This window comes from Hyperoodon ampullatus (assembly GCF_949752795.1).
Source record: "Hyperoodon ampullatus genome assembly, chromosome: 7".
Taxonomy (NCBI): Eukaryota; Metazoa; Chordata; class Mammalia; order Artiodactyla; family Ziphiidae; genus Hyperoodon; species Hyperoodon ampullatus.
In genome coordinates, this window is record NC_136920.1 from 60,601,488 (window position 1) to 60,614,534 (window position 13,047).

General features: G+C 48.3%; 1 protein-coding gene across 1 annotated transcript; it reads right to left on the reverse strand.

Moving 5' to 3' along the window:
* Nucleotides 1–2,940: 2,940 nt before the first annotated feature.
* LOC307056643 (folate receptor beta-like) lies at nucleotides 2,941–5,293 on the reverse strand (the record flags this gene model as incomplete). Its single annotated transcript, XM_079709462.1, has 4 exons — nucleotides 2,941–3,518; nucleotides 3,668–3,803; nucleotides 3,916–4,104; nucleotides 5,144–5,293. 4 exons carry the CDS (start codon nucleotides 5,291–5,293, stop codon nucleotides 3,232–3,234), a joined length of 762 nt encoding a protein of 253 aa, XP_079565588.1. The 3' UTR covers nucleotides 2,941–3,231.
* Between the last annotated feature and the right edge of the window lie 7,754 nt (nucleotides 5,294–13,047).

Here is a 13,047-nt window from a genome sequence, read left to right on the forward strand (position 1 = left end):
GGCCAGCGCAGGGTTCAGCGCTGCCCGCGCCCACCGCCCCGCGCCATCCGCCCTGGGACGCTCGGCGCTGACGCTGGGACCGGGCCCGGGTCCCGGGGCTGGGGACCGGGCCTGATGATCCGCTGGCGGGACCGAGCCGGGGATCGGGGCTCCGTGCTCTGCCGCGCTTGCCGCCCGGTTTGCCGCGCAGCCGCCGCCGCCAGCAGCGCCGGCCTCAACTTGAAGAGAAAGAAAAGTTTGTTCAGAGGCGGCGGGGGAGGGGCAGGAGCGGAGCGCAGTGCCGGGCGGCCGGCCCCCACCCCCACCGCTCGGCCCAAGGCCCGTCCCGCCCCTGCCCTCACCCTCTTCCCCGCGGGGAAGTTGCCCTCTGCATTCCCGCAGGAGCCGGGACCCCCCAAACCCCAGGGGAAGCCGGCCTCCCAAACCCCACAATGATCCTGCCCAGCCATCACTACCCGGAGAAGATCCAGCTCCTAACGCCCGCCTCCAAGCCCAAGTCAACCCATCCTGCGCCCCGACACTTTGGGATTCCAGACCCCCTCCCCCTCCTTTCAATACTCACAATTATATGACCCCCAACTCCCATAAACATCTGATTCCACCCCCAAATCCTCTCCATTCGGCCCCCCTACAGACTCGTAGGATCGAGTTACCAAAATTCCCGAAGGATCCCATGATGAACCAACCTCCTGCCGTCCCTCTCCCCATCACCCCCAACTCCCGTGAAATCCAGCCCCCACTTAAACCTGAACCCCCAAACTCCACTGGGTCCCAATCCCGCGTGGGGGATCCCCCACAAACCCCCAGAGGAGGTCCAATGTCCTCGAATCCCCACGCACCGTCCCTGGCAGCCCCTCTCAGCCCAGGCAGAGCCCTTCCCCCCTCTCGGCCAAGTTCCCTGGCACCATCCCCCATACCCGCAGGCCCCGGCCTTGAGGGGTTCAGCAGTCCGAGGTCAGGCCTTTCCTTGCCCATCTAGAAGAAAGTTCCCTCAAACCCCCGGGCTCCCGACCTCTCCCCAGAGCCCCGGCCGCCGTACTCAGACCCCCACCTCCTGGGCTGCTCCGATGCCCCCTTCCCCGGGGAAGCAGCCCTGGACTCTCAGCGGCCACTTAAGATGGCCATCCTCTGCCGCCGCACCCCCCCTCGCCTTCCGCCCCGCCCGCCGCCCCGCCCCCGCGGCTCTCCGCCGAGCCGGGGGTAGACGCGCCCCGCCTCGCCCGGCCCAGTGCCTTGAATCCGGAGCCGCTAACCGGTCGTTTGACCTCGGGCAAGTCACGGCGCCTCTCAGAGCCTCGCCTTACGGCTCTGTAAAATGGGGATAACTTTATGAGGGCAGACTCAATAGGACTGTTCTTGTAAAGCTCTCCGCACGGGGCCTGGCAGTCTGTGGGCGCTCCCGAACAGCGGCTATTTTTATTATTAATTAAGGAGTAACGAAGGTGACAGCTGTGTAAACTGTAAAGCGCGGCAATGGAACGAACGGGTATTATTAGCACCCGCCCCCATCCCAGCTACTCCCTCCAAGTCAACAAACTCGAGCCTCTGTAAGCGGGACGCGGAGCCAGGAGCGCCCTAGACCAGGCTCGCTCTGACAACCCCCGTCCCCTTCCCCTCCCACAAGGGCCGGTAGGGCCCCCTGGGCCTCCCGGAGAGGGGGCGGGGTCCTTAGGAAGGTCTGGCCCGCCCCTCCCCACAAAAAGACCTAGCCCGTGGCGGCGTCTCCTGGGAGTCCGCTTCCTGCCCCGCCCCTCCGCCCCCTGGATCCTTAAAGGCGCAGACCTCCAGCCTGGCTCCCACTGCTGCCAACTCTTAGGCCGCTGTCGGAGGATCCCCTTTAACCTGCGAGAGAACTTTCACTTTGCTAAATTGAACTTGTGTCTGGGTCAGTTCCAACGAGCTCCTTTCTGTTTCAAATATGCATGGACTTCACCCAGCTGGAGCAAAGCCTGGGACGTGGAGCGCGGTCCGTGGGGCCTTCCAGACTAGATAAATGTAATGACTGAGACTCACCCACACGGTAAACAGCGTCTCAAGACCCCTCCAGCAACCCAGTAACTCGTCCTCCAATCTGTGGCCAACTTCCCCTATCAGTCACCTCTTGGTATGAGGCGGCGGGAGAGACCTGGACTACGAGTCTTCACTCCTGGGTTCTCATCCCAGCTTGATGACACCTCCTGCCTGGCGTTCTCACACAGGTACCTGCACCTCTCTGAGGAAAACTGCGGTTGGGATGTGGAGACAAAGGCTTCCCCAGGGGGAATGGGGAAGGGGGAGACCCTGAGATATAAACTCAGGCCCAGTTCCTGGGGGCTGTGCAACGACAGAGCAATCCTCTAGGAGAGGCATATCTACCAACCCTGGAGGGGACAAAGGTGCCGGAGAAGTTCCTGCCCCCTGGGAAGCCCCTAAGGGTTTCCGCCGCTTTTCCAGCCAGGCTTCCAGGACACAGCAGGGCTGAACCAGTGCAAGGCTCCGGAGTATTTCCTCCCCAGGAACCTCACAGATGCCCTCCCCAGTCTGCTCTCTTCCTCTTCTGAGGCTCCCAAGCCCCGACTCTGCCCCTTCAATCCACATGGGGTGAATTTATTTTCACACCAGACCCGCTGCACCCCCTGCCCCGGGAATCCAAAGCCTTCCCTGGCTCCCATCCCCAGCTTTCCCAGAGCAGCAGAGCTGAGCACAGAGCCAGGCAGACAAGGCCTGGGGGAAAGGAAGGGTATTTGGGGCCCAGTATAAATAATGAAGTTCTGGACTTGGCGCTCTCATTTGGGGCTACAAGGGCAACAGGATCCCTGAGGACTATTAATGTGCAGGCACTAGGTTTTTAGGCAACATTTAACAACCATGAGAGAAGGAAGGATTATTATCTTCATTTTATTGAGGAGGTATGGTTTAGAGCAGTCAAGCAACTGCTTCACTTTCACATAGTAGCAGAGCTGGGATCCAAACCCATGTCTCATTTCTCTAATCTGAAGGAATCCAAAAACTATGGAATCTGCCCTCTACCACCCACAAACTCACAACCGAAATAATTCATCAGACACGGATGTGTTGGTCTGTTTTTTAGAACTGGCTGTCAGAGAAACCATAGGCCCACCCTGGAGCAGGAACTAGATGACAGAGGGATGGGTAATGGATGGAGGCATGCTTACGGCTTCCTCATTTGTGGGAGCTGAGCTGAGCCCAGCCTGGTCATCAAACCTGGGGACTGTCTGGGGATGGCTGGACTCAGTCATGGAGCCAGAGTGGCAAAATCAGGGCCAGGCAGAGCAGGAGAGGTCTAATCCCCTGGGGCGTGGCCCCAGCAGTCATGGCCAAGGCATAGAACCTCGCCACCTCCTCGTTGGGGTTGCCCTGGGCGGGGTCGAACCACATCTGGATGCAGCGGCCACTGCCCCGGCTGTAGTTGCTGAGCTTGTAGGAGTGACTCCAGAGGCCCTCACACAGGGCTGCCGGCGTGGGGAAGTAGAACTCAAATGTGCCACAGGTGGTCCCAGTTGGACACTTGTTAGATCCTGCAGGGGTAGAGAGAGTAGGCACGAACATTCAGCCCCTGGGCCCAAAGCTCATTTCTGGCCCCCCTTAGAAATCCTTGCCCAACCCCAAATCTTCAAACCCCCTTTCTCCATTCTCCACCTCCATCTCTCCACCCTCAGGCCCTCACCTGAGGTCCAGTTCCAGCCCTTGTGCCAGTTGCTCTTGCAGGTGTAGGAGGTGCGGCAGTCTTCCCACCAGCTCTGACAGTCCTCTTTGCACAGGGGCACGTTCAGGAACCGTTCTTTGCGCCAGCTCTGGTTCACCTGGGGGGAGCGGGGGGAGGGAGGGCTCCAGTCAGCCTGAGATGTTGGTAGGAACAGCCTTGACTGAGTTGGGCGACAGCCTGCCGGGGTGGGGTGAGGGAGACACCAATACCTCCTGGATCCAGGGCCCCAGGTTAGGTGAGCACTCGTATAAACAGTTGTCCTGAATGAAGTGGCGCTTGCAGGCGGGCTCCATCTTGCCACAGTGATCCCAGTTAAAGTTATACAGGGAGGAGGTGTCCCTGTGCAGCTCCTGGCTGACTTCGGCAGAGCAGCAGGCATTCTTCTTCCAGGGGATGCACTGTGGTGGGGGGAAGACATGAGACTAACTGCCTCCCCGACCACAAGCTCTGCCACCTCCAGTCTCTTCCCATTGGCTCTTGCTCTCCTGCCCCAGGTAGGTTTTCCTAGGAACGCTCACTGTCCTTGGCCTCCAGAAACTCTGGTCTTGGGAGAGACTCAGTTACAACAGTGTGATGGGGAGGCAGGGGTGGTGAGAGCCTGGGAGAAACCCTGTCTTGGGGAGACAATAGTTATCATTTATACAGCACTTGATACTTTATACAAAGTATTTTATTTTTTCACTAAAAAATAATTACTGAGTACTTGTTTTATGCCAGTTACTGTTCTAGATGCTGGGAATACAGAAGAGAACAAAACAGAAATGCGTGTTCTGGTGAGAGGAGACAGTAAGAACTAAAAGAGAAAAAGAAATATATCAAGATCTGATGAGTTATATGGAGGAAATTACAGCAGGGAATGGAAATATGGAGTATGGGATGACTGTTGAAATTTTAAATGGGGTGGTTGTGAACAGCCTCACTGGAAGGTGGCATTTTGAGCAAAGGAGGAAAGGGGATACGCTAATGCAGTAATACACGCTGAAGTCTCTTACCCTTTAAACCCCTGGAGTTGCCCACCTCAGTCCTACCCCTACCCCACCACAAGGGCAAGTCCTGTCCCATTCCTCTGTGTGTCTGTGTGCTTCTCTGGGCCTCAGTTTCCTAATTTGTGTCATGTGGAGGAGAACATCATCTACCCACATCACAGGACCCCTGGGAATATGAAATCACACACAGAAAACACAGGACACCTGGTAGGTGCTCAGTAAATGATCATTCCTCCTTATTGCCGACACGGTATCCCATCCTGAGCAGGCCACCCCTAGAATCACGCCAGCCACTCCCCCGCATCCTACCTTCACCCTCTCCCACGGTGATAATTAGGATGTGTGTGTGTAGTGAAGGGGCTGACCCCGCGACCCCTCCCTCACCACGCTGACTTCCTCTTCCTTGTCTGAACAAGCCGCCTCCCCACCCAGAGCCACACTCCATCCTCACCTGGTCATGTAGCTTGTCCTCAGGGCCTGGCTTTATCTTGTGGTGCTTGGCAACCATGCAGACATTGAGCAGGTCTGTCCTGGCCTGGGCACTGCACTGGTAGGCCATCCAGGCCAGAAACAGCAGAAGGGGTGTCAATTTCCAGGGCATGTCTTTCTTTTCCTGCAGAGGCAGCTGTGGTTAGGGAGACCAAAGCCTGAGGGGAGAGAGTCCCATGCAGGGTGCCACCTTCACCTTCTGCCTCAGTCTCCCCAGCTCCACACTGAAGGATGGGGTCAGATCCTGTTCCTTCAGTGTTGGGGTCCTGAGGCTCCCTGAGACTGAAGTAGAGAAGATGGGCAAAAGGGGCGGCTCCCTCACCTCAGGTTCGAAGGGCTCAGAAGGGGATCTGGGATTAGAGGGTGAGCCCTAGGGGAATCTTCCCAAGGTGGAGGAGATGCCTTGTGCTCTCACCTTCTCTCTGGACTTGATCTAAGAAAAGTAACTAACTAATTCAGGTCCATGCTCTGCTCCCCTGAAGGGGGCCAGGGACACACAGTGCCTTCATCCTGTGTCCAGCAAGTGCTCTGCCTTTACACCCTGGATCACCTGGGTTCCCATGCCGGGTTAGAAACCCTGTTAGCCCTGGGGTGGCAGCAACCCAGCTCTGCTGAGTTCTCCAAATCAGCACAAGGATCAAGTGAGGTAACACGCAGGATGGTGTTTGGTTAAATGATACAGAAATGACAAGGGTGGTTTTTGTTTTGTTTTGTTTTTTTAAAGATTCCACATATAAGCAGTATCATATGATACTTGTCTTTCTCTGTCTGGTTCATTTCACTTGGTATGATAATCTCTAGGTCCATCCATGTTGTTGCAAATGGCATCATTTCATTCTTTTTTATGGCTGAGTAATATTCCATTGTATATATGTATCACATCTTCTTTATCCACTCAGTCTGTTAATGGACATTTAGGTTGCTACTGGGACTCTACTTTTTTTTTTTTTTGGCTGCATTAGGTCTTCGTTGCTGCACGAGGGCTTTCTTTAGTCGTGTCTAGTGGGGGCTACTCTGCGTTGCAGTGTGCAGGCTTTTCATTGCGGTGGCTTCTCGTTGTGGAGCACAGGCTCTAGGTGCGTAGGCTTCAGTAGTTGTGGCACGCGGGCTCAGTAGTTGTGGTGCACGGGCTTAGTTGCTCCGCAGCATGTGGGATCTTCCTGGACCAGCTCAAACCCGTGTCCCCTGCCTTGGCGGGCAGATTCTTAACCACTGCACCACGAGGGAAGCCCCTGGGGTGGTTGTTTTTAAACAGCTTTGCTTTCTCAGACTTTTTCCTTCCCTATTCTCTGAAAGCCATTTCCTCCTGTCCACACCCCACATCGTGACTCTGGCCTCCTCAGCTCTTTCTGGACAGATGCACCAGATCCCTACCTTATCCCTCAAAACACAAATGCAGGACCCTAGTACCTGAGGGACAACATAAAAGTCTGTCGCATTGGAGCTGCTAACCAGACAAGCACTTAGAGTCATGGGAGACCCCCAACAAAAGCGACGGCCCACTACTCTGTCTATGACTGCCTCTCACCTTTCACTCTGCCCATGACAGATCTGTTCCTTTAGGCTCTGTCACTGAGGGACCTAAGAGTTGATAACAGAGACTTTCCTCTCCCTCCCCATCCACCATGCAGTTGATCACCAAGCCCTGGCAAGGTCTCTCCGAAAACGTTTCTGGAATTCACTTCCCTTGGCTCTGTGTTTGGGGTAAGGTCTTCCCTCCTCCACTTTCTTCCCCTTCAAGTCACCTTCCCCAAAGGAGCCAGAGTGATCTTTCTAAAGAGAGATATGCCCCGCCCCTATGCGCCAACCTACCAAGTCTCCCCAGTGTCCTGTCACCATCCCCTCCTTAGGGCAACTTGCCTGAGCCTCCTTTGCTGCTGGGAGCACACACAACTCTGGATTGGCCTGTCTTCAGGTTGGCAGCAGCTCCAAGCCACGGCACTGCCCTCTGTGTTCTCTGTCCTCAGCGCCGGATAGACTGACTAGGAGCTCTGGGAAGCATAGATACAATTTCCTCTTTCAGCCCTCCTCCTGCTCTTCCTTCTCTTAGGATCACGCCCTCTTCAAGATTGCTTTAGTCTGTCAAATGATCCATTCCTGTTTTCATTCATCTCTTTATTTGTTAATTTATTCATTCCAGGGTCCACACATTCAACATGCATCAAAATCTAGATGACTGCTCATCTCCAAGGGGGATCTGAATTTTTGACCCCAAGCGGTTGCTAGGATAAAGCTAACTTGAGGGGAATGGGACCTAGTGAGAAAGAACCCAGGCTTTGGGGCCAGGTCATGGGACCCAGTGATAGCTCCATCCCTCCCACAACTGTGGGAAATATCACTGAATCTTTCTCAGCTTCAGTTTGCTCACAAGAAGATTGTTGAGAATTATATGTAGAAAAGCCTGACATATACTGAGTAGGCTTTAAATTTTTTTTATTTAACTATATTTGACTTATAATATTGTGTTAGCTTCAGGTGTACAGCTTCAGATTCTTTTCCCTTATAGGTTATTTCAAGATATTGAATATAATTCCCTATGCTATACAGTAAATCCTTGTTGTTCATCTATTTTGTATACAGTGGTGTGTATCTGTTCATCCCGTGCTCCTAATTCATCCTTCTCCCTCCCCTTTCCCATTTGGTAACCATAAGTTTGTTTTCTATGTCTGTGACTCTGTTTCTATTTTGTAAATAAGTTGATTTGTATTATTATTTTTTGGGGGGGGCCACACCACACGGCAATGTATTATTTTTTTAGATTCCACATATAAGTGATATCATATAATATTTCTGCCTGACTTATTTCACTTAGTATCATAACCTGTAATCCATTCATATGCTGCAAATGGCAATATTTCATTTGTTTTTATGGCTGAGTAATATTGCATTGTGTGTATATACCACATTTTATCCATTCATCCATCCATGGACATCTGAGCTGCTTCCACCTCTTTCTTTTTTCTTTTTTTTGCGGTACGCAGGCCTCTCACTGCTGTGGCCTCTCCCGTTGCGGAGCACAGGCTCCGGACGCACAGGCTCAGTGGCCATGGCTCACGGGCCCAGCCGCTCTGCGGCATGTGGGATCTTCCTGGACCAGGGCAGGAACCCGTGTCCCCTGCATTGGCAGGCGGACTCTCAACCACTGCGCCACCAGGAAAGCCCTGCTTCCACCTTTTGACTACTATGAAGAATGCTACTATGAACACATCTTCTTTTTCCATTCATCTATTAATGGACATTTAGGTTGCTTGAGTAGGCTTAAATGGCAGCTATCAGATTAATTTATGAGCAGCCAGATGGACACAGGTAGAAGATGAGGTACAGAAGTCCAGGGTCACAGAGAAAAATTGCCTCAAATCTGATAAATGAGGATACCTCACCATCTACTATTTTTGTAACTATAATTAAACAATATTTTAGCCTTTTAAAAAATTGTGGTAAAATACAGACTATATAAAATTTACTGCCTTAACCATTTTAAGTATGCAATTCAGTAGTGTTAAGTATATTCATATTGTTGTGCAACAAATCTCTAGGACATTTTCATTCTGTAAAACTGAAACTCTGTTTCCATTAGTCAGCAGCTCCCCGTTTCCTCCTCTCCCCAGTCCTCAGTAACCGCCATTCAACCTTCTGTCTCTAAGAATTTGACTCCTCTAGATATCTCATATAATTGGGGTCATACATTATTTGTCCTTTTGTGACTGGCTTATTTCACTTAGCATAATGTCCTCAAGGTTCATCCATGTGTCAGAATTTCATTCCTTTTTATAGCTGAATAATATTCCATTGTATGTATATACCACATTTTATCCATTCATCCATCCATGGACACTTGAGCTGCTTCCACCTTCTCACTATTGTGAAGAATGCTACTATGAACACAGGTATACAACTATCTCTTTGGGACCCTGCTTTCAATTCTTTTGGATATATAACCAGAAGTGGAATCGCTGGATCATACAGTAATTCTATTTTTAATTTTTGAGGAACAGTCATACTGTTTTCCAGAATGGTTGCACAATTTTACATTTCCACCAGCAGTGCACAAGGATTCAATTCAATTCAATTTCTCCACATCCTGGCCACACTTGTTATTTTCTGTTGGTTTGTTTGTTTCTTTAATAGTAGCCATCCTAGTGGGTATGAGGTGGTATGTCACTGTGGTTTTGATTTGCATTTCTCTAATGATTAGTAATGTTGAGCCTTTTTTCATATGCTTGTTGGTAATTTGTATATCTTCTTTGGAGAAATGTTTATTCATGTTATTTGCCCATTTTTTAATCAGGTTATTTTGTTATTGTTAAATTATAGGAGTTCTTTATATATTCTGGATTAACCCCTTATCAGATACATGATTTGCAAATATTTTCTCCCATTCTGTATGTTGCCTTTCATTCTATTGTCTTTTGCTGCACAGAGGTTTTAAATTTTGATGTAGTCCAATTTGTCTTTTTTTTTCTTTTGTTACCTGTGCTTTTGCTATCATATCCAAGAAATCACTGCCTAATGTAATATTATGAAGCTCTTCCCCTACGTTTTCTTACAGTTGTATAGTTTTAGCTCTTATGGTTAGGACTTTGATCCATTTTGCGTTAGTTTTTGTGTGTGGTGTAAAATAGAGTCCAACTTAATTTTTTTGCATGTGAATATTCAGTTGTGTCCATGCACCATATTTTGAAAAGATTATTCTTTCCCCTCTTGCACTGTCTTAGCACTGTTGTCAAAAAGCTGGACTCTCAGCTCCATCCTGCTACTGTACTGTCTTATAGTTTTGTAGTAAGTTTTAAAATCAGGAAGTGTGGGCCTCCCTGGTGGCACAGTGGTTGAGAGTCCGCCTGCTGATGCAGGGGATACGGGTTCGTGCCCCGGTCCAGGAGGATCCCATATGCCACGGAGCGGCTGGGCCTGTGAGCCATGGCTGCTGAGCCTGCGCATCCAGAGCCTGTGCTCCGCAACGGGAGAGGCCACAACAGTGAGAGGCCCGCATACCGCAAAAAAATAAATAAATAAATAAAATCAGGAAGTGTGAGTTCTCTAATTTTGTTCTTTTTCAAGATTGTTTTGGCTATTGTAGGTCTCTTTCATGTCCATATGGATTTTAGGATCAGGTTGTCAGTTACTCCAAAATAGCCAGCTGAGATTTTGAAAAGAATTGAGTTCAATCTGTAGATCAATTTGGGGAGTATTGTCCTCATAACAATATTAAGTCTTCTCATTGATGAACATGAAATTTCTTTCCATTTATTTAGGTTTTGCATTTCTTTCAACAATGTTTTGTAATTTTCAGTGTACAAGTTTTGTTGTTGTTGTTATTGTTGTTTTTTAATTTGGCCTCGCCATGTGGCATGTGGGATCTTATTTCCCTGGTCAGGGATTGAACCCACGCCCCTTGCAGTGGAAGCACAAAGTCTTAACCACTGGACTGCCAGGGAAGTTCCCTGTGCAAGTCTTTTACTTCGTTTGTTAAATTTTTTCCTGTGTATTTGATTCTTTTTCAAGCTATTGTGAATGGAACTGTATTCTTTTTTATTTTTTATCCTGGGCCACACATTTTTTTTTAATAAATTTATTTATTTAATTAATTTATTTTTGGCTGCATTGGGTCTTCGTTGCTGCGCACGGGCTTTCTCTAGCTGCAGCGAGCGGGGGCTACTCTTTGTTGTGGTGCGCAGGCTTCTCATTGCGGTGGCTTCTCTTGTTGCAGAGCACGGGCTCTAGGCGCATGGGCGTCAGTAGTTGTGGCACACAGGCTCAGTAGTTGTGGCTCGTGGGCTCTAGAGCGCAGGCTCAGTAGTTGTGACGCACGGGCTTAGTTGCTCCATGGCATGTGGGATCTTCCCGGACCAGGGCTCGAACCCGTGTCCCCTGCATTGGCAGGCAGATTCTCAACCACTGCGCCACCAGGGAAGCCCAGAACTATATTCTTAAATTTATTTTTGTATTGTTCATTGCTAGTGTATAGAAATACAAATGATTTTTGCATATTGATCTGGTATCCTACAAAGTTGCTGAACTCACTTGTTAGTAATCATGTGTTTGAGGATTCCTTAGAATTTTCTATATAGAATGTCACATCATTTCTGAATAGAAAGTTTTACTTCTAGCTTTCCAATTTGTATGGATCTTATTTCTTTTTCTTCACTAATAGCCCTAGCTACAACTTTTATACAGCGTTGAGTAGACATGATGAGAGTGGATATACCTGTCTTATTGCTCATCTTAGGGGTAAAGCCTTTTGGCATAGAACAGGATGTTAGCTGTGGGTTTTTCATAGATGTCCTTTATCACATTGGGGAAAATCCCTTCTATTCCTTGTTTGTTCAGTGCTTTTTTTTTGTTTTTTTAACAGAAGGAGTTTGGATTTTGTCAAATGATGTTCCTGCATCCATTAAGATGATCATGTGGTTTTGTATTTTATTCTAGTAATATGGTGTATTAAATCAATTAATTTTGAGATGTTAAACCAACTTGCATTCTTTAGATTCCCCCAGCTGGTAATGGTGTATAATCCTTTTTATATGCTGCTGGGTTCACTTTGATTTTTTTTTTTTTTTTTTTTGCGGTATGCGGGTCTCTCACTGTTGTGGCCTCTCCCGTTGCGGAGCACAGGCTCCGGATGCGCAGGCTCAGCGGCCATGGCTCACGGGCCTAGCCGCTCCGCGGCATGTGGGATCTTCCCGGACCGGGGCTCGAACCTGTGTCCCCTGCATCAGCAAGTGGACTCTCAACCACTGCGCCACCAGGGAAGCCCCAGTTTGATGTTTTGTTGAGCAGATTTACGTCTTTATTCATAAAAGATGTTGGTCTGTAGTTTTCTTTTCTTGTCATGACTTTGTCTGATTTTATATCAGAGTAACACTGGTCTCATGGAATGAGTTGGAGAGTGTTCTCTCCCCTTCTTTCTTGAAAGAATTTGTGAAGGATTGGTATTAATTATTCTTTAAACATTTGGTAGAATGCATCACTGAGGCCATCTGGGCCTGAGCTTTTCTTTGTGGAAGTTTTAAAATGACTAATTCAGGGACTTCCCTGGTGATACAATGGTTAAGACTCTGCACTTCCACTGCAGGGGGCGTGGGTTCTGGCTGGGGGAACTAAGATCCCGCATGCCTCGGCACGGCCAAAATAAATAGATAAATAAATAAATAAAAATTTAAAAATACTAGTTCAATCTCTGTACCTGTTATAGGTATACTTAAATGTTTTACTTATTCTGGTGTCGTCTTTGGTAGCTTGTGTCTTTCTAGGAATTTGTCCATTTCATTTATGTTATATAATTTATTGACTTACAGTTGTTCATAGTATTCTCTTACAATGCTTTTTATTTCTGTAAGGATAATAGTGATGTCCCCTCTCTTACTCATGATTTTAATAATTTGATTCTTCTCTCTTTTTTTTCTTAAAATCAATGTAGCTAAAGACTTATCAGTTTTGTTTATCTTTTCATAAAACCAACTTTTGGTTTTCTTCATTTTCTCTATTGTTTTTCTATCCTCTATCCCATTTTTTTTTGCTTTACTCATTATTTCTTTCCTTCTGCCGGCTTTGGGTTTATTTTGTTCTTTGTCTATTCTATTTTTGTAAGGTAATAGGTTAATTATTGATTTAAAATCTTTCTTCTTTTTTAATATAGGCATTTATAGCTCTAAATTTCCCTCTGAGCACTGCTTTAGCTGTATCCAATGTTTTTTTAATAAATTTATTTATTTATTCATTTTATTTAATTTTTTTTTTTTTTGCTGCATTGTCTCTTTGCTTGCACGCAGGTTTTCTCTAGTTGCTGAGATTGGGGGCTATTCTTTGTTGTGGTGCGCGGGCCTCTCATTGTGGCGGCTTCTCTTGTTGCAGAGCACAGGCTCTAGG